At 39.5% G+C, this 22477-nt stretch overlaps 1 protein-coding gene across 3 annotated transcripts in view; it reads right to left on the bottom strand.

Moving 5' to 3' along the window:
* The window catches only part of DERA (deoxyribose-phosphate aldolase), an 83037-nt gene that overhangs the window by 29275 nt on the left and 31285 nt on the right, over positions 1-22477 (bottom strand). For all 3 annotated transcript variants that reach the window (XM_064479069.1, XM_031444042.2, XM_064479071.1), the window contains exons 3-6: positions 21457-21604; positions 19327-19422; positions 17333-17467; positions 4895-5023 (exon numbers count right to left, since the gene is read on the bottom strand). In XM_064479069.1, the coding sequence (XP_064335139.1) occupies positions 4895-5023; positions 17333-17467; positions 19327-19422; positions 21457-21604 (508 nt within the window). The remainder of the gene's footprint in view (positions 1-4894; positions 5024-17332; positions 17468-19326; positions 19423-21456; positions 21605-22477) is intronic.

Genomic DNA, 22477 nt, shown 5'->3' with positions numbered 1-22477 from the left:
GTGAGTTACATTTTTAAAAATTTCACACAGTAAAATTTTACTGACTAGCATCTGCCACATAAAAAACTAAGCTTACAAGCTTTTTCTCCCCTGCTACCCCAGTAGGCTAGCCATGAAGAGGCATAGAAAACACTTTATGTTTAAATGTATAGAGTTAACCTTTTCTTTAAAATAATATGCATATACCAAAATGCACCATTAGTCCTTCCCGTATGGCTGGGAGGCCAGAAAACACACTAACGTCTCTCTTCTGCAGAGTTCTTTACTCTGCACTCAACAAAGGATGGTGAGGGTGTGGGTGGGTGAAGGTAAACTTTCTAAAATTTTTGCTTGAGGCCCTGAGTTCAAACTGACTCCCTGGATGAGATGTTAAGTTAATTAGTTTTCACCCTAAAAGTGGTTTCACTTTCAGGGCTTCTTTAAAGAACTATAAATAAATTTACACATTAAATTCTTTACCTCTTAACCAAATACATACATCTATATTCTTCTGCTTTCCCCAGTGATCAACTTTCAGCTGCCGCATACTTTTTCATAAATTAAGTAAGTGCTTTTGCTATGAAAGACAAGATCTTATTTAAAAAAAAAACAGGCTGGAACACCACGGGGGTCTAGATGCGCCATCTGGATCAATACTCCTTGAGTATACAAAGATTTGCAGCCTAAGACGAAGGATTCAGTGTGACTTGTGACAATCTTTAGAAAAATAAATCTACACTGTCATTTATTCTACTCTTTGATTCATATTTTAAAAAAATCTTAGATGTCAATTTGCTATATTAATCACAGCTTTTTTTTTTTTTTTTTTAGGGTTTGGTTTTCTTCAGTCACAGCAAGTTTCCCACTATTTTCCCCCCTTTATTTTATTTATTCAATGGCTTCCCTTCTATTTTCTTCTCTTTCTCTGCCTCATCGCATTGTTTCTGTATTACTTTGATCTTACTGTGTTGAATTTCGAGTACTCCCTCCCTTGGTTCCTACTTTTTTCATTTTTGATTTCCTAGACATTACAAAATCCCAGCCAAGTTCAAAGCTCATTTTGCATTACCTTCAAGGTCTGCTCTTCTCAAGCCCCACATTTTTGTGTCTGTACAACTCTTCCCGCAGATCTTCATCAGCAATTCAAACCTGATGACATTATGATTGCAGCTATAGTGCTTTTCTGCTCCAACCTTATTTATCATGCCTGCATTATTTCCAAAGATAAGGTCTAGCGTAACTTCAGCACAGAGCTCGTGAGCTGCTGCGTGTGTGCCAACAGTCCACGGCTCCTGCGAGATAAAGCCACTCTTCCACATTCTGGCATTATTCTTAATGTGTGTGTTTGCTGGGCTGAAGCTCCTTAAGCAGAAGACTGACCTGCTTTCGACTTCTCTTTTCTATAAGCATGTTTCCCTTTCTATCTTACTTCTTATCCCCTTGTTCTTGGATTATTTGTTGCAAAAATAATGGCTCTCATTTCCCTTCCATGATTATATTCCCTTCAAATTGCTTACCCTGACCCCTCCTCCTTTATTTTCATTTCCGTCCCCACATTTCCACTAATGTAAAAAGTAAGATCCATTCTCTGTGACCAAAAACTTAAGGCAACAAGTCTTCCTTGGTCTTTCCTTCCCTCTAGAACTAGCTCAGAATCCTCAAAACCTTCTGTACATCATGCTACTGCTTCCACTGCCTTAACCATGTCTTGTGTATATAAACCTCCTCGTCAAAGGTATGATTTTTCAATCTTCTTGTCGAATTCAAACAAAAGTTTGCTCTCAAAATAACATACCGGAAATCTAGGAGGTTGTCGCAGATCTGGAAAGATGAATCTAGATATAATCTAATCTAATTTCACTTCGCCTATTTTCTCTGTTCCTTATCTCTGTCTGTCTTTCTCATTAATTCATCTCTGTGTATTCCAAAACATTTCTTTAGGTGTCCCTAGATGCCAGGAATGGTGGTAATCACATGCAAATAAAGATAAATAAGATAATTCTTGGCCTCAAGAAGTTTCATCATTTTGCAAGAAAACCTAACAGGGAAAACAGTTGATGATTATATACTATTGACAAATGCGACTGGTATTTACAAGTGGCCCAGGAGCAGGGTAGTACGAACAATTAATTCTGCCTTTAAAGGATCGTGGAGAGATTTGACAGAGTGTGAAAATTTTATTTAAATCTTTATAAACTTCTAACAGAAGGGGAGAAGGCAAAACAGACAGAGGAAATGGCATAACAAAGACAGGAGTACCTGGAATGTTTACAAACAGCAATCATGACCCTACAGACTAGCAGCAAAGACACCCTTTTAACTGATGTCCCTATTTTACCATAAAAGAGTACTTTCCTTGTAGAGTTGTTTTTAAGATTACATGTTAAAATATACATAAAGCCCTTAAAATAGTACCTGTCACACAGTAAATGCCCCAGAAATGTTACCTATTATTAATGTTACAATATAGGTTATATCACATATATTTCTTCTATTCAAAATATAAGTATATTTTTTTCCCTGATTTCTGGCTTGGTTCTGGATCACTGTGGCTGCTGAGTGAGTGATCTCTTACACACCTGAAGGGCTGAAGTGGCTTCTATAGCTTCCATTGTAAAAGAATTAAGAGCAATGACAACCATAGCTGTGAACTGTACCATAACAAAAATTAACTGGGCTACATCTAATTGTGATTATCAATGAGTCAATATTTTTTATACCATTCTCTTTTAAGACACAGTCAAAAATTGGCAAAACAAGTTTTGTAATTTGTATGTAAGATTTACTGAATAATCCTATTAACATAGTAAGCTTTGGGATCAGTACAGAATGAAATCCAGCTCAGTATCTTGTACCTCCTACAGCTACAACAAATGTCATGTACATTACTTCATTTGCATTGATACTCATATTAATTCATTTGTTTAATGTCACAAATTCTGCAAAATAGAACAAGGGTCCAGGTCTTCTAACTTCTATGATCATGGCTCCTTCCCCTAAGACACTCTGAAAGATTTCTAAAAAAACTTAAACCACAAGTAGGCTACTAATCATTTAGTTGACCAAAAATCTAAACACACACACCCTAGCTAAGTTTTTACTTACAATGATGTATAATATCAGACTAATGTAGTTATATATCTCTACCTTGCTCTCTCTAGAGAACTGTGTTTGCAGTTATCAAAATGGCTATCAAAATTACAAGATAAAAACTATTATGACTATAAATGACAAATTCCTTTCCTTTTGAGATTTTGATGCTAATTTACCGGGGAAACAAAAGCCCTGAAGAATTTCAGACATGACAGAATAAATGCAATCAGATTTGCCCTCCTGCTATAAATAACTACATAACTAAACAAAATATATAAGGCTATACACATTAGCAGTTAAGGACTTTAAATCAGCTGTTACAAATATATTCAAGGATTTAAAAGAAAATATGATCTCAATGAGTGAAAAAATGGGAAGTAGCAGAGAAATAAAAATTTTAAAAAAGAATCAAATGAATTCTAAAACCAAAAATGTACATGAGCATAAATGTCACTGAATGGGCATAAAAAGTAAATTTGAGATAGAAAACAAGAGTCAAGGAACTTGAATAAAGATTCATGTAAATTAGTCAACCAGAAAAACAGAGGGGAGGAGGGAAAGATTAAAGTTAAAGTGAAATGACCCCAGTAACCTGTGGGACAATGTCTAACACTCAGGCACTTGGGTCCTAGAAGGAAAAAAAGAGACAGAATGAAGCAGAAAATATACTTGAAAAGATATCAACAACCTACAAATTCAAGAAACTCAGCAAACTGTAAGCAGGATGAATACAAAGAAAATCATAGTATTTGGGAAATAGTCTTGAAAACAGTGACACCTGTGCTGAATCCACAGATGTTATTTGGGCCAAAGGCATTCCAGGCATGGAACGCAGCAGGTACAAAGACTCAAAAGGGTTAGATGGTACCCTGTGCAGGGCGCTGCACGGGACTCCACGCAGCTGGAGCACGTGGCGTGAAGGGAACCGAGCTGACGGCAGAGGCTTGGGCAGGGTCTTGGGAAGCACCCTTTTTGAAGTCAGGCTGAAGGCATTTGCATTGTACCCTGCAAATGAAGGGAAGCCACTGAAGGATTTTAAGCGGCCCAATACCACCACCCAATTAGCATTTTTAAGAGATCATTCTGACAACAGCATGGAGAACAGATTGAAAGGGGAGAAAAGCAGAGATAGGGAAGCGAGTCAGGAGGCTGCTGAAGTGAGCCACCTGGGTAATGACAGTGGCCTAAGAGAGCAGCACGCAGGATGGAGAGAAGACGCATCAGATACAGTAAAAAAGTAGAATTCTCAAGACTCATTTGCTGACGAAGGTGAGAAAAAGGAGCGACTCTCAAGTTTTAAGTCTGAGTGTATGAACAGCTAGACCTTCTGTGTGTGAAGATAAAGAACAAGGCAACCTACATTTGAAAATATAAAAAAAAATGATACTGCCTTAAATTTAAGAAGAAAACTCACACAAACAAAAGCACAGGCTGCCTGAGACAGGATGGATATGCCGTTCTGAGAAAAATCAAACACTTAAATTCACAGAGAGGAGTAAGTCAGAGTTAAAGGAATTCTTGTCTAACATATGTTGATGAATGAATAATCAAAGAATAACACAGAAGGCAATTCACTAACAAGAGAGCCATCTACTGCCTTACAAGGATAATGCAGTGATGAAACGCCACCAAAAAAAACATGTGAAGCAAAGCCAAGTTTGTGACCGCTTCCCACTGTACATGGATTCATAAAAATCTGGCCCCTCCCACAAAAGAATTCCAAGTGATTAGCACTTTTTTTTGCAAACAGCCAAATGCTTTCACTTACTTCTCCTAAAAACATCAATTTCATACTACCATCATTTCAATATAAAACGCTTACCTGCCATCATTGCTACCATACTGGCTTTGTAGACGTTAGTAAGGGATCCAAGTTCTCCCGTTGCTAAGATGGTTTTGAGATGAGCCTCCCCACAGGCCTTGCGAAACTGACGAATCTCATCATACAGGGCTGGGGAAGGAAACCATTGAGGCAGTTACAAAGCAGGCAAGTGATAACATAACTTGGCAGCCGTTTAGAGCTGGTAGAAGCTACCCCAGATTTAGGAAACATAAACCATTTGTCACTTTCTAAAAATCACCCCAATTTAACATCGCCCGGAGCACTCTGTTATAGTTCACATCCTGTGACAAGGAATGCTTCATATGCGACTGTGAAACTGTTTGTAAGCCCTGGCCCAAGGTCCCGAGCCATGGAGCTTTTACGATATTGTTATAATGACATGCAAATTACAAACAATTTCTACTGCTTCCATATGATGGTTACTTAGAAGAAAAAAGAAATTCATCTACCATATATATACATATGTACATGGGTAGACCCCTTTGCAAACTGAAGGAAAAAGTCCTCATGTTCTTATCAATTCTCCCATTCACATATAATAAATTATCTTTTTGGAAAATGAAGCAGTCCTTTCCTGAGAGCTCTGCTAATGATAACAAGACACAGCAGCTTGCCCCTCTATCTGCCAGAGTATGTGTCTATATCCAAGACTAAAAAGTGTCAAGGCTGGACAGGTAGTGATGGATATATGTACACAAAGCCAGCTATAGAGGAATTCAAAGATGCAGCTTTGAATCTATTAACCCCTGAGCCCAGTTCCACATTTGGCATGCTACAGTTCCATATAGCACTCAAAGCAGTTGGATTAAATATACATTCTACATCTATATATCTATATATCTGTATCTCAAAGAAACTGAACAAACTATACTCAATAAAATAAAATTAAAGGGGTAAACATTTCATATTCAAAGTAACAGAATTTTAGTAAATAAAATCAGTATAATGAGTATTAACGTTCCGACAAGTTATTTAATGCCGTCTTTTGCGAATGACATCAGTGCATTGGGGCTCTTCCCCTGCATCAGGTTAGCAACACCCGTTTCCTGAACTTAGGCTAATCTCTACACTACCAGGACTAAGAGCAGGGGTTTTTTTGTTTTTTTATTTGTTTGTTGGTTTGCTTTTTTTGTTTTTTTGTTTGTTTCATGGGACGTAGTTTCATAAGCACATGGACTAAACCGAGCAGGAAACATTCACAACAAGGGTAAAGGTTAGGGGAAGCATTTTTTAATGCTAAGATGAACGTTCTATAACCCACAGGTTTACTAAAGTACATATAAGAGAATAAAAATCAATTTCAGGTCAGCAAACTCAGTCAAAACCATGAAAGTTATAGCAAGATAAACAAAACTTGGTCTTCTCTGTCCTAGAAAACCTGAACTTAACTTGAAGCTTGAAAGTGAAAACTGAACACAAATAAAGGCAAGCATTCTACTATGAGGTATGTGTAAAGTTCAGTGCCTGCTGCTTCCCCCAGGTCCACCAAGTACCCACACATTTTTTAAGAAAGAACTGAATATTTACACAAATCCCTAAAAATCAGTAGTTCTGAATATCAGAGATGATCTGAGATGCCATCCCACCCACCTTACCCTGTGCATCCCCCCGAATTGTAAGAAAACCACCTCACCCGTACGTCCAACATGACGACGTGTGAGAACAGTACAAACAGCAAGACTACGTGGCGATGACAGTTTATACCGTTTTAACTCAGAGAATGAATCTTGGATGGAAAGATATTTCTTGAGTTACTGAATCTAAAAAGAGAAAGTTGTTCTCTAGGAGCCAGTGACAAGGAAATCTCTTATGCTAATTCAGAGTTAACTTGTGACTCAATTAACGGCTTTTCTTTCTAGTACAATGTTGCCATCAAAAGCAAGCTCAAGAGTCAGACAAATGTGGATTTAAAACCCAACCCCACTCGGCCATAAAAAAAGAATAAAATAATGCCATTTGCAGCAACATGGATGGACCTGGAGATCGCCATTCTAAGTGAAGTAAGCCAGAAAGAGAAAGAAAAATACCGTATGATACCACTCATGTGGAATCTAAAAAAAGAAAAAAAGAAGATACTAATGAACTCATCTACAAAACAAAAACAGACTCACAAGCATAGTAAACAACCTTATGTTTACCGGGGGGGAAGGGGGTGGGAAGGGATAAATTGGGAGTTCAAGATTTGCAAATATTAACTACTATATATAAAAATAGATTTAAAAACAAATTTCTTTTGTATAGCACAGGGAACTATATTTAATATCTTGTAGTAACTTATAATGAAAAAGAATATGAAAGTAAATATATGTATGTATATATATGACTGAAACATTATGGTGTACACCAGAAACTGACACATTATAATTGACTACGCTACAATTTAAAACAAAAAACAAAAAAATCCCAACCCCATCACTTTCTGTGTGATCTTTTCTATCTCTAAAGTGTCAATAACAATATTTACTTTATAGGGTTAGATGAAGATTAAAAGAGAAGACACATGCAGTACTTTGCACACTGCCTGGCTTCTTGTTAGCACTCAAGACGTTTAGTCATTATTATTAAACTCAGAATTCTAGCAAAATGAATTTGCATTAAGTGCTGTGTGAGAAAAGTCAAATCTTCTTTCATGGCCTGACTCAACTCCCTGTACTGCCCCGAAATTTTCTTATATTGATTAATGCTTATAGTCGGTGTGCCATCAGATAAGGCTTGAAAATATTTCATTATAGCATTTATTAGTGTGAACTCTGGCCTGTATTACAAAATTCTTACAACACTGATCCTGAGCATATTTATAAACAAAATTACCAGCCTTTTTCTAAAGAATGTTACCTTTTGATATCCGTGGATTTCTTCACCTATCGTTAAAACTAACCAGAAAAACCAGATGTATTTCATGACTCAGTTATCAGCCACTTGGAATTTATACTTTTTAATTCATGGTCCAAACAGAATGAACCAAAAAGGGTCACTTAGAGCTTAAATGGATTTAACAAATATGCAACCAGTGCCTTCTCATTCTTTCACTGCCAACTCCTCCAATCATTTCACTGACCTATTTCACCACATAACAGGGCCAAGGTTTCCTGAGCAAATATCTTAATCTTTAAAGATCAACACTGGGAAAGTTGTCATTTCTTCCCGTGACCCTTCTGCCCAGAGTACAGCAGGACAAATCAATCAAAAAGCAGACTGAATCTGGCCTTTTTAAAATGTGGCCTGGGCTCCATCAAACAAATGCTTCTACCTTGAATCTTACTGAGTGATGCAAAGAGGAGGAACAGTCAGAGATTTTCATGAGTCCTGCAGCATCAGCGATGGCAGCAAATCCAAGAGCCCAGTGGCCGAGTGGCATCTGTACCCAGGTTGGCCAGCGGCAGCAGCCCCAGCAGTGGCCCTCTAACAGACTCTTCCCATGACACATCTGGCTTATTCTCAGCTCCCCCGTCTTTCAGGGCCCTGCGTGTTTTCCAAGCCTGGTTCTCCAGTTCTCAGTGATTTCTGTACATTGAAAACAGTCTTACTGGTGAGGGTTGGGAACTCTAGAAAACCTGGTGAGCACAACGAGCCTGAGGACACAGTACTGGGCCAGGGAGATGGCCTGCATGGTCAGAAGATTGTTATGTACAAGGAAACTAAGCGAAGAAGGAATTATACTGAGGGAAGTGGGAGAAAGTTTCTCACTCACAAGAAAAAGAGGCATAAGTATAGGAAGAGAGAGGGCAAGAATAAACTATGTGATGCTGGCTTGTAATAGAGGTTATCAGTGTGAAAGCATGGTTCTAATAAAGATAGATAGATAGATAGATAGATAGATAGATAGATAGATAGATAGATAGATATGGATGTATGTGTGCTTATATATGGTACATATTATTTTGTAATCTGCTTTTTATCCTTTGATATATCATAGACATCTTTCCATAGTATTAAACACAGGTCTGTAGCATGATTTTTAATGGCTGCACAATCTTCCATTGCATGGTCACAAATAATTTACTCAATCACTTTCCTATGATTGACCATTTAAGGTTTCAGATTTTTTTGTACTTATAAACAATACTTCAGTAAATATCCTTATAGTTAAATCTTTGCATACATCATGACCTTATTCCTGAGAGCATTTACTAATTTTTTTGCTCACATACTCACATATAATACATATTCACGGTTAAAAATTCAAACATTGCAGAAACTGAAAATTCTCCATTAAATAAAAAAGAAAGAACAATTCTTGCACGTATCAGAAAAATAATAATTTGGAAGGCTATTATAAAAGATGATTGACAAATGAAAACGGGATTCAAATGCCACGAGTGCAAATTAGTCACAATAATGCAAAATTTAACAAAACACACACACCAGAGAAGTGGCTGGCATAGTGATGTCCTATTAAAAAGTTGGTAATAAATGTTTTGACTTGTAATGAGGTTTTCAGGAGCAATGAAAGTGGGTGTGCTAGAAACACAGGACGTATTACATGGCAGAAGCTTAATCAATGCAGTGGCACAACCAGCGGGTGTTGTCTCCTGCCTGTCCCGCCATGTCCCTCCCACTGCTGCCCCGCTGAGGAGGAGAGAAGGAGGGCATGACCCAACCTTCCGCTTGTCACCGTCAGCGGAAAAACAGGTGAGGCCGTGCTGGCGGAGCATTCCCCAGCAGGAATCAGAGAACTCAGCCACCCTGGGAAAGGCCGGTGTGCACAAGGATGCTGACCCTAGGAGTGGAGAGGGGCACAATGCATCTGTTCTACACAGCATCCAAAACAGGCTGACCACTGACTGGCTCCACCTTCCGCCTCCCCATGTCAGCAGGAAACTGCAGCGAAAGCATCCTGCTTTTCTCTATGCAAAATCATCTTGTTTCTTTGCAGCTTCCACCTACAAGGGAGATATATTCTTAATCTTGAGGCTGCTGGCAATCTACTGAGTTCTCCGGAAAAAGCACTGCTACAGCCATGGAAAATTACGTTAGTTAAGCTTTCATGTACAGAAATTATGATTTAAGTAAGAATCCAAGTGTTTAAAGACTATAGCCCTATCTAAAAGCCATAAAGTAGATTTCCTGTTATATTTCATGCTATTCAAAGGCACTTAAAGAATAACTGTTAACGAAGATATCTAAGCAATTATTTTTTGAGTGGAAGGATGTTCAACACTGCACAAGAGTGGCCTGAAAATAACTCTTAAGATAATTATATGTACAGTAAAACACTTAATATAAATTTATACAGCAACCTTTTAATCTCAAAAAGTCACAAAATGTTCAAGAATGGTTTTCATCCACCAAGCAACTAATTAATCTTGTAAGACGAAAACAGAGATGAGCTAAAACACCGGGTAGTAAAATAACCCACAAGAGATAAAACACACACATTTTTGTCAATAGTATTTGAAGTTTGGAAGAATTACAGCATAAAAACAAAAACTGTAACAGCATATAGCTGCCGTAAGTTATCTCCAGAACTTTCCTGTTATAAACAAGCCTCAAAACAGAAAGCACAGACTATGGATTATGTGATCCCTCCCCAAAAACTAGCTATAGATTTAGAGATTGCTTTACTCATGAGATAGGGTGATTAAACGGCTCTGCAAAGCAAAGAAAAATACTAATTTCTTTCAAGAGACGTTCTCTTTGCCATCCTTTTGTCAAAAATAAGCAAATAAGAAAAGCAAACTGCTGTCCAGATTCAAGATTTTCAAGACCCACTTAAATAAAACACAATGATAGATACTGTGGCTTTGGCTGGAATATTTCACTCTTTCACCCTTAAGCTCTCGATTAGCCAGGAAGCATGGACGCCACATGCCAGGGGGAGGAGAGCAGCTCAGAGATGAAGAACTGAACAGGGGTGAAAGTTATGTAAGGCTCTGGATACACAAGACAGACAGTATTTCCAGCTGTGACAATGAACACATTATGCTGGAAAAACGTCACAGAGAAAGCCACTTTTGGAGTCATGTCTACTGGTGCTCCAGTGTGGATGGGTTTCCAAAAACTAGTAAAGCCAGCTCTGGGTCCTGAGTTCAAAGTCCTGGAAGATTCTTGAACGAGGCAGAATCTGATAGCATTTCCAAGCCACTGGTAATATATTAGGTAAATATATGCAGCAGAGAGAGGTCATAAAAAAGGAAAAAAAAATGAACACCTCTGTATATTTACAGAGCATGGAATGCATTTCACTTTTACAAGCTGCTCAATAAGATTTATGAGGTGATGAACCCTTCTGGTGAATGCTTTCTTCAAACAAGTTTAAGGAATGCAACTTAGACGTCAACTTCAATATCAGCATTACAAAATGCTGTATTACAAGTACTAATGGTGGGACTAATACGCCCAAGGGAAACATCAAATATAAGATCCCAGGCCGTTGCAGCCGTAAAGGATGGCAGAAACCCTTACATCTCACCCCCTCCTGGTAGCTTATTTACTTGTTTATTTATTTTTCCACACATTATCTCATTTAAGTCTCATAGCTTCCTTACAAACTTGATGCCACTCTGCTTTGTAAGTAAGAAACAGAAGGGGCCGGATGCATTAATAATTTGCCGTGGCTATAAATCATGGGGTTGTCATTCAGTAGCTTATTGAATTGGAGGCAGAGAGAAGTGAAGTGTTTGCCCAAGGACTAGATGTAAATTAGCCAAATTATAACTACTAAAACCCGTGTCTTTAGAGTTCCTCTTCTCTCCCTCCATGTGTGTGCTGTATTATTACTTCCCTTGACATCATTCTGTCATCATCAGAAGGAGGAGAGGGAAGGGAGGAAATCGCAGCTGGGCCGAGCAACAGGACAACCGATTTACATACGTTATCTAATTCAGTCCCTGGTATAACCCCGTGAAGTCGATGCCCTGATAGGAATCTCACAGAGGAGGAACAGAAGGTACAGAGAAGTTAAGTAACTTGTCTAAGAGCAAAGAGCTACTAACGGTAGCACCAGGATTCCAGTCAAGGTCTGACTAACGCAAAGCCCTGCTCTCAACTATTTCAGGTCTCCTGGCACTTATGCCCCTTCTTATTCCACAGAATTTTCCTTCTCACTGGTTCTTGAATGACAGTAGGCCTGTCCGGCTGGCCAGTCCAGCATAGCAGAACGGCTAGCTTCACCCCAAAGCACAGTTTTCCCAGGGAGAGGAGAACCGTCCTCCCAAGAGCATGGAAGTGGATGTCCTTCCGGCCAACCTCACCCAGTGCTACTACCCCTCAAGCCTCCTGCTTACAGCTAACTACAGAGGCAGGCTAAATAAATAGAAACATAGCGGAAATACGATTTGTACTAATTAACCAATACGTAAATTCAACACTGCTTCAATTATGCAGCACCTCAACTATGTAGAGCCAAGAACAAGAAGCATGTTTAAAAAAAGATGCTCCAGGTTAGTGCTCCTCGATGGGTATTATGGGATGGCAGGGTGGAGGGATGGAATCGAAGTTCCCAGGAGTGATTTTCGGCGTAGAAGTCTACGTCTCCCTTACCTCTCACCCCCAATTCTGGTAACACACATACTCGGGGAAATGGGCTAGATTCTGTGAGGAAAGGGCCTGGGGCAGGTCATCTGAAAACGTCTGTCAGGTAGTTCTGAGACCCAGCAATACTTTCCACACCCTGTCCAGTTAAAACCACTGTCCCGCGCGATGAGTTAGATGGTGCACATTTCTGTGCCCAGACGGAGGGAGTGAGGGGAGAACTGGCCGGAAGGACAGTGTAAATGAGCTGACGGTAAAAGCCCAAGGGCAAAGGACCAGGCACAACAACAGTAACACAAAGGTTTCAATAGAAAGAAACACGGAGTCTAAAACTAAAGCACAGCAGTCCGGACCATTAGCTATGGGGCAAGTCATCCCAGAGACGTCAATGGCCCCTGAGGGCATCAGTGTTTCCAGGATAATCCACAGGTGTACCTCCGACACACTGCAGGTTCAGTTCCAGACCACCACGACACACCGAGTATCGCGTTCGGAAGAAAGCGAGTCACGTGAATTGTTTGGTTTCCCAGTGCATACAAGAGTTTTGTATACACTGTACTGTAATCTATTAAGTGTGCAACAGCACTGTGTCTAAAAACACAATGTACATTCCTTAACTAACAGATATTTTATTGCTGGAGGGGGAGGGTAGAGCTCAGTGGTAGAGCGCATGTGTAGCAGGCATGAGGTTCTGGTTTCAATCCCCAGTACCTCCATTAAAAAAAAAAAGATAAATAAAGAAACCTCATTATCCCCCAAAACAAAAGACAAAACAAAAGATACTTTATTCTTAAAAAATGTTAACCATCATCTGAGCCTTTTGCAAGCTCTAATCTTTCTGTAACAGTAACATCAAAGATCACTGACCACAGATCCCCATGACAAAGAGAAGAATAATGAAAAAGTTTGAAATGTTTTGAGAATTACCAAAATGTGACGCAGAGACACAAAGTGAGCCAGTGCTGTTGGTAAAACGGCACTTACGGACTTGCTCGACATGGAGTTGCCCCAGACCTTTAGTCTGTAAAAACCGCATTTATCTGTGAAGTTCAATAGAGTGAATGATCTAGAGAAAAACAAACTGCATTTAATAGAAAGCATAAATAAAGTCAGGGAAACATAAACATTTCTTAATGGATTTCTTTCTAAAATGGAGAGATGTTCTGATTTGATCAAGATTCACTGATTTTGAATGTCTATTCCTGTGAAACTGGCGGATAAAGAGCATCGTTTTGTGGGGAATCAGTTTAGTGGGGAAATGGAACATGAGTTCCAGAGTCAGACAGATGCTGGTCTGCGCTCAGGCGGTTTGGTCCTCAACACAGGGAACTGCTGAAATCGGTGAGGATACGAGGTTTCCAAGGAAGAGTGTGCAGAGACTGAAGAGAGTTTGCTGGGACGGAACCTGAGGACCACCGACACCTCAGTGATGACAGAGGAGACAGAAGGGCTTGACAACAAGACTCATAAGTCATCCGAAAGGTGAAGGAAAACCTGAAGAAAGTTAGGTCACCAAAGCCGTGACGAGGGAGTGTTTCCAAAAGAAGAAATGGTCCACTGTGTCACCCGCTGCTGCACCACGAAGCCAAACAGCTGAAGAGCTTCCCCCGAGACACAGCAAAACAAGAGGACAGATGAGGTCCAAGAGAGACAAGTAAACATGACTCTTTTAAGATTTTTAGCCGTAAGAGGGAGAATGGAGAGGGAGACTCAACTGGGAACAAGGAGGGACGCTGACAGTGGGCTTTTCTTAAGGGATAAGAACATCTGGCTGTATGTTTAGATGCTGATGGGATGAGAGGAGGAAGCGTCAGGAGAAAAGAACAGCCTGTAAAAGGACTAATAAGGCCGTGAAGCTGTGGGAGGAGGTGGGAGTCACAGCACAGCCGAGGGCCTGGACTCAGGAGGAAGGAGAAGAGGAGGAAGCAAGGGAAGCAGAGCTGATGCAAGGACCTCGAGGAAGCACCACATTTCCTGAGAAGTGGCAGGTAGCTCGTCTGCCAAAAGTGAAGGAGGCTCCAGGTGGGGGGAAAAGTTAGAAGTGTGAGGAGAATACAGACTTCAAAGGAGGATCCAAGAAGAGGAATACAAACTCCGCTTTGAGTTCACACCCTAAACTGTGGACCCCTGTGACCCTGAGAAGTGGTTAGGGTAACACTCTGAATGGCCAGGACTGAAGAATGGGATTCTATCTCTTGTGTTTTAACCAGCATCCTACATGAGTCAGTGCACAGAGGAGAGGGACCTGACTTTGAGTGTGGAACAGCCTGACAGACACTTCCATTAGCAAATTCCAAGAAATCAGTGTCAGGCTCATATTTTAGTAAAGAGCTAATATGAAAACATGACACTGAAAAATACAATAGGTAATCAAATTGAGAACTGAAATTAAGACAAAATACTACAGTGAAAAAAGGCCTAAGACATTGTGGGTTTGTAGTTAGAATTAAATTTCTAGTATTACATGTTCCTTTTCAATTTGTTTTGGGTCAAGAGGTTATTAACACCACAAAAGCAGTTAATAGAAAAGCATGGTCTAGGACAAGATGAGTTATTATATTTTGCATGAATGTCTGTTACTAGGAAATTATCAGTTCTTAAAAACAACCATCCCTAGTTCATTAAGGGGTAGGCAGTTACCTCAAATCTCATCTCCTATTGTATTTTATTTTCCAATTAGCAGTATTCTACAGACAAGAGCGCAAGTTATAATATAAACTATACTTCTGTGTCTGTAACTACTTAACAAAAGATAAAGGGCATACAGTTTTTTATCCCACTGAATGACACAGAGTTTACTTCTAGGTTTGTTTCAAATTGTTATGCTTACTCATTTTTTTCTTACTCTAGCCTTAAATTTTAACTAAAATCTGTTTTTCAGTTTTATATAAACAGAAGCAGACAAGCAGAATTGTTATTTAAGGATAAGGGACATCTACTCAAAATACATTATTTAAGAAGGATTCCAACTGCCCAAAGCACACATAAACCATAATATAAGAAAAGGAACAAAAATCAAAAGCACAAAAAAGGTACTTGTGAACTGTCAAGAATTTAAACCTGGCGAGGATTAAACACTGTGGATGAGTATGGATGGAAGTGTAAGGCAATGGGAATGGCCGGGCATTTCTTCCCAGGTCCCAGACCCGTGGTAACACTGACTGTGTGACCCTGGAACATAGTGATGCTCTCAGGGGCGCTGAAGTCTTGGAGATGACTTGCCCCGTAGCTCACAGTCCAGACTCCTGTGCCTGCTGACCTCCCAGATCTTTTTATTTACACACTTTTGTTGTTGTTTTGCCCCAACACCTGCTGTTAAGCTTTTTATAATCACATCCTGCTTAGTCTGTGGCACCCCGTCCTTCCCTGCTGGTATTTCCCTCACTCCTTTCCATCAAGGCACAGAAATGTGCACCATCTACCATGTTAAGAACGAAGGGAATACAGCTAATATTCCAAGCTGAATGACCACATTCCGCAGCTTCGCTTGCAGCCAAGCATGGCCATGGAACGACCTTCGGGTCAGTGAGGTGTAACCAAAGATGGTGTGTGCGATGTGGGGACAGTGACAACCCGTCTTCCCTGCTGTCTGGGAGATGAGTATAAAGGCTGGAGCTTCAAAAGCCTCCACTGTAGTGCCCTTGAGCACGAGAACAGAAACCACACGCCTTGGAAGTGGAAGATAAAAGTAGCCAAGGTCTTCAGGAACTTGGTGGGGCTGCTACCGTCCCCTGAAATACCTGCTTCCAGACTTCATGTGAAAGAGTGAATCCTTAAGCATTTAAGCCACTGACTGAACCTTTGCTGCTCTATATCCAAAAGCAAGTCTTCATAAATAAACACTGGAACTAGACTTTACAGAAGATGAGACAGATGAACTTACGGGGAGAGTCACAGAACAGTATTTATGGGATACTGGCAAGTCCAATAAGTAGGTTAAGAAAAAATACATTAAATATAATCCTACTTAAAATTTTCTTTTTAATTTTGATTTTAAACTTTAAAAAAAGATGGGAATTGCATGTGTTCATATGAAGAGAAAAAATTCTGGAAAGTTGCACACTGCGGTGTTATCAAGGGTTATAGGCAGGGGGTGAGATAATGCAGAAAAGCCACTTCATTACTGGTTAGAATATTTGTATTTAACAGTGAGAAGGTGTAACTTTACAATGAGAATAAAATATGCCGTTTATTTGATATTCACATATCTAAAGAAACAGCATATTAACTCTGGCTTTATTCTACGATTTTGTTAAAAATGTTTAAACTATTTGTTATGATGATTTATTGGAAATATAGAATTATATTTATTTTAGCTAACAACAATCTCTTAAGTATTCAAAATATATATAAGACAGAGGTATAATCTATTTCTTTAATATCTAATTATAAAAAGAATAGCTTGTTACTGGAATGGGCAACGTCATATTGTAATCGATACAATAGTAAATCATCAATCTCGAAGGTGAATATGTCAAAATATCCAGAGGAGCCCCGTACAAGAATAGCAGGAGTAAAAAACAGACTTAACAGACTAATAATCTCACATCTTCAAAATCCACAAAGACTAACATAAAAAGGGAAGCTTCCTCCTTTGTATTAAAATAAACTCTGCATCAAAGACTTGCTTGGAGTGATCTCTATACTGAGTAACAAAACAGCAGAGAACAGGAAAAAGTCAATAATCCAGTGCATGGAAATAACTTATCACCTAAATACTCAAAGGGACCTAAAAAGTTCCTGCAGATAGATAACTGCCTGGATTTACGAGGGGACAAGGATAAGCAACCTTAGCCATGTTTTCTCCTCGGTTCACCCTCTGATCTAGTGACCTGTAATCTACAACAGTGACTTCGCAAACATGCTGCCCATTTGTCAGATCCTCGCCACTTGACTGACCAGGGAAGAAGTAAGTCTCCCTCTTGGGTCAGGACATGCACTTACCTTCCCACTGGCCTGTCAGCACCAAGGTCCTATTAATTACCACGTCGATTTCCGAGGCTCCATCTTCCACAGCCAATCTGATCTCTTCTAATCGTGTTTTTAAGTGAGTCTGTCCAGCTGGAAAGCCAGTGGCCACTGGTAGAGAGAGAGAAAGGAAAAGAAAGGGAAGGAGGAGACGACGAGGTAGGAAGACAAATTTCAATTGGTCAGTATCTCAACAGAGACTTTCAGACCCCAAAAAATCAGCATTTAGACCAAAGCATGAATGACACCCTAGAACTTCACGCGCATCATGCAAAGTGAAGTGTGAAGAAACAGAATGCGATCTTATTTAGTACTGGCGTTAGGATAAATGTTAGTATTACATCCCCTGAAAGACCTAAAATTAAGTTGCTGCAGAGATGCCCCCGAGGGTGCTTTAAGCAAAAGCAATTAAGAAGGTACGTCATTGAAGTGACAGTCACAGTAGCTGACTCTCACCTTGATGGACACAAGTTAATTCTGGACCCTATTCTTGACCAAGTTGGCTTTCACGGTCATGATTTACTCATTCACATTTACAGCTGATGTAACCAAACTGTCACGTAGGTTCCTCCCACTGCCTATCTTAAAAAGTGAATTGGGAGGAGCAGCGCCAAGTATAAACAAAAGGCAAAAGAAAACACAACACCACTTTTGAAAAAGTATTATCATTTTTAACATGCTTATCATTAATTCCATTTCTGTGTCTAAAGATCACCTTTTGTGTTTCCTTGATGTTATTAAATTCCTTGGGTCTGCTACCTTAGAGAAAAGAGTGTTTCTCTGTTGTATAAAGGAAAAGCTGTACTGACTGAGGCTAATAAAAACTTAAGGTCGATAAAGGGCAGCTGCCTTTGGGAATACTTTGGGAATCTCACAAATTGGTTGTATATAAATACTGTATACTTTGTTTCTTTTGATGTATCCCCAATAAAATAATTTAATGATCTTCTTAGATTCCTTCTTTGACGCACCAGCATACTTCTCTGATATCTTTTAAAAGCAGAATCTAATTTCATGTCTATCTATTGAACCATCCACACACACATACACATACAGGGGAAGCTTTTAGTAAGACTCTCCCCTCCCTCATGCCTCGTCCTCCTACTGAGTCTGACTTAAGTCAATAACTCTTGAACATACCCTCTCTTCTTTATTTTCCAGGCCTTTGAGTGGCTCTCATCAACTCCCACGTGGACTGTGGTTAAGTCTAACTCCATTTCCCCTCTCTTTAATTAGTCCACTACCATCCCCTAACTTACTATGTCATGAAGCTGATCATGGTGTGCCTCTGTGTAACATGCTTTAGCATCTTTCCGCCACCAAAATAAGCCCAAATGCCACAGCCTGGCATGGTTTCCCCATGTCACCTGGCCCCAATCTGCTTCTCCAGCTTCAACTCCCAGGGCTCTCCCTTTGTCCTACCTCAGGATCCAACATTTGCAAACCAATTTCAGTTCCCTGACCATGCTTCTGTGCCTTCGCACATGCTACTCCCTCTGTCTAAAATGCCATTCCCTATCTTCTCCTCCTTCTCCTTAAGACTCAGTGCAGTTATTATACCCTCCATGAAGCATTTCCCTTACTCCTGAGCATCACCAGCCTCTGCAAAATAAATCACTTCCTGCTCAGAGTTACAACTGTACCTTCTGCATACCTTTATTATTGTATTTTACATATAAACAACACTACACATCCTGAGTAATAATTTTTTTCAACTTGACTGTTCCTCCTAAACAACTAAGTTTCCTTTTAAGGACAGAAATACAGTTCCATGTTCTTAGGAATTAATATAATGTCTGCTACTCAACAGGCAATTAACAAATACTAAGAGAATGGATAAATACAACCAAATACATGAAACTAATTAAAATCATAGCATAAAACTACATAGATCATGCTCCAAGGTGTCTGAGTAAAGAACTGGAGACATGTTGGAGAAAAATACCAAAAACAAAAGCCACAGATTTTACCGGATGCCACTGGGATATCACACCCTGCAGCCTTCAGTGCCTTTACTGCATCACACACTCGAGCCGGGTAGACACAAACAGCAGCCGTAGTGATGCCTGTCAAGAAAGAAATCGTAACAGCCCACTTCATGTGAAGTTCAAGTCACACAATATGCTTTTAATTATTATTTATACTTCAACATTGGCAGAAATCAAAATGAGAGAGAAAGTAATTCCCTTACCACGCTGCAACAAATTAAAAGGTTTTTACTTCCCGTAATCCCTTCCAGTGCTTGACAACATGGATCATTTTTCTATTTTCTCATCGTTACAGTTATAGAATAAAACATTCCTGACATATCGTTCTTGGAGGTTCTCATAGTATCATTTTTAAAAATTCCTAAAGGGTAAGCTTGGTAGTCTTGACTCAATGAAAACATTTTATTTCATGTAGATTATAAAATACAGGGTTTTATGGCATTCAAACAGGACATTAGATAAAGAAAAATGTAAGTGAACCTTGCAGGGTAACACAGTAGGCAGACCTTGGAGACACTGCAGGTTCAGTTCCAGACCGTTGCAATAAAGCACATATTGCAATAAAGCGAGTCACAGGAATTTTCTGGTCTCCTAGTGCATATAAAAGTTCTGTTTACATTATACTGTGGTCTATTGTGGAATAGCATTGTACCTAAAAAGTAATGTTCAAAGGGGGAGGGTATAGCTCAAGTGGTAGAGCACATGCTTAGCACTCATGAGGTCCTGGGTTCAATCCCCAGTACCTCCTCTAAAAATAAAAGTAAATGAATAAACGTAATTACCTCCCCTCTGTAAAAAGTAATGTTCATACCTTAAGTGAAAAAATACCTTACTGCTAAAAAAAAAAATGCTAACCATCATCTGAGTCTTTAGCAAATCATAATCTTTTTGCTGGTGAAGGGTTTGAAACATTGAGAGAATTCTAAACGTGTGACGAGACACACAAAGGGAGCAAATGCTGTGGGAAATGTGGTGCTGACAGACTTTCTTGACACAGGGTTGCCACTAACCTTCAATTTGTTAAAAAAACACACAATATCTGCAAAGTGCAGTAAGACAAGGTATGCCTGCGTAAGCAAAATCGCATCTAACTAGTCCTAGTCCCTCTTTGGCAAAAAAGTAACAAAATCTGGATCTGGAGCCCTCATCTTGAGGAATAAGCTCTGAAATTTTAAAAATTAAGTTAAAAAAGCAAACAGTCACTACACAACAATAGCCTAGGACTTGTACAAAGCTGCTGCTTTTAAGGGCTATAAATAGGAGGTGTTCTACTGTCAACACAAAAGAAACATCATAAACACTTTTCAAAAGCTGTAGGGCTGTTTAGGTCTACAAGTGAACCACAAATTATTTGGGATAAAACACCTACACTGTGCCAATGCAGCATCTCTAGCTGCCCTCATGAGTACAGGCGCCCAGGAATCACAAGGCATCCCTTCACAGCAAGATCTGGCTCCTAAAACTGCCCATTGAGTAACAAGGCACACGGTCTTGGAAACACCATTTCACCTTCTGGGTCTCAGTTTTCTCATCTAGAAACAAGGGTACTGACTCTCAAAGGTCTTCATTTCGACAATGCTGAAGTTCTAAACTTATGGCAACTTTAGAAAGTCCTTTCTTTCATGCGTACTAAGAGAATGAATATAACTCTTCTTTTTTCAAAAGATCTAACCCAATATACGAGCGTGTAATATTTCCCATTTGTATTTTATCCTCAAAAGCATGGCATTTACTCACAGAAAATACTTTATGTATGAGATGTGATTATTAAGTAATGAGCCTGGCTTTTTCACATGTGGCTAGGGAATCAGAACCAGGATTTGACAGTCACTAGATAAAAAATACCCAAAACTGAAGAACTGGAAAGGAAAATAAAGAAACTCTACACTTGCAACTTTAATCCATGTTGGGAAAGAACTGACCTACAAATGAGACTCAGATTCTCTCTCTCGCTGTTTTCCATAGAAGAATCTCAATTATGTCTCTGTGTACACGATTCTACCATGGATTTTATTGCTACCAATGATTTAGCAGATGACTCTTAAGTCCTCTTAGTTTCAGCAACTGTGATTGTAAGAAGGTGAACACCGGGCAGACCACACACAACGTTACCTTTATCGTGCACATTTAAAGCTTTCAAGAGGTCTTCTCGGATGGGATACTTGGCTTTGTAACAGAGCCTTTGAACGTTGGAAGGTGTGTCATCGCCTGAAAGTGTCGTAAGATCTATAAAGGTAACAGCTTTCAGGAGCCAAGCAGCCTGGTTTGAAGAAAAGTCAAAACAAGGTTTTAAAAAAAATTAATCTCCAGCTTAGTTAGTTATAGCAGAGAACCATCAGGCACACATGGGTGCTCAATTCTCATGTCTAGGCAATTCTAAGGCACATCACCCTGAAACATGCTATAAACATTGCTCAAGAGTGACCAACAAGATGCACATGACATAGAATAAAATAAAAGGGAGGAGAGTAGCCTTAAAATGAAATATGGGAGTTTTGTTCTCCCATGAGTGACCCAAATTGAAATCCCTAACAGATCAAGGCTCCCCACGTGTGACTTTTCCATCTCATCCAGAAGGGGTCTTCGATGGCTCCCCTGATAGGAAAACACTCAGGGGCAAGAGTTTCCATCTTACATCTGACCCCCAGCCCTGTGATGTGCAATGAGACACCATAAAAAGAGTCTCTACCTTGCTTCCCCCTCCCAATTTAATCCAATTCCAATTTTAAAACAATATTCATATTTCACAACTCATTCTGATGAAGTCCTTTTATCTTTTCATTCACGTTATTTCCAAGGATGAGCAAAATGTGACCTGTCACCCTAAAGGACTCAATCACAAGATCTTGCCTCACTTGTGAAATGAACTCTGAATTCCTTTTAGTCCCGAGATGCACAGCACATCTTTGGTTGGTATACACTGAAGAACACGCTGACCACAAGTCCTCCACGAAACACCATTTTTCAAATTTTGAAAAATCATTTAGGGAAATTAATAGCATGGTAAACATGATGGTCAAAGAAGGTCCACTCTTACACCTAAGGGCCTCAACAGTGGACATACCAGGTTGATAGCTTATGGTTTTAATATAAAACAGAAGCCAACCAAAGGTATGTCTAAGAAACTGAATAA

The sequence above is a fragment of the Camelus dromedarius genome, chromosome 25 (assembly GCF_036321535.1).
Source record: "Camelus dromedarius isolate mCamDro1 chromosome 25, mCamDro1.pat, whole genome shotgun sequence".
Taxonomy (NCBI): domain Eukaryota; kingdom Metazoa; phylum Chordata; class Mammalia; order Artiodactyla; family Camelidae; genus Camelus; species Camelus dromedarius.
The sequence above is the reverse complement of the archived record's forward strand: the minus strand, read 5'-3'. Positions and strand labels throughout refer to the sequence as shown.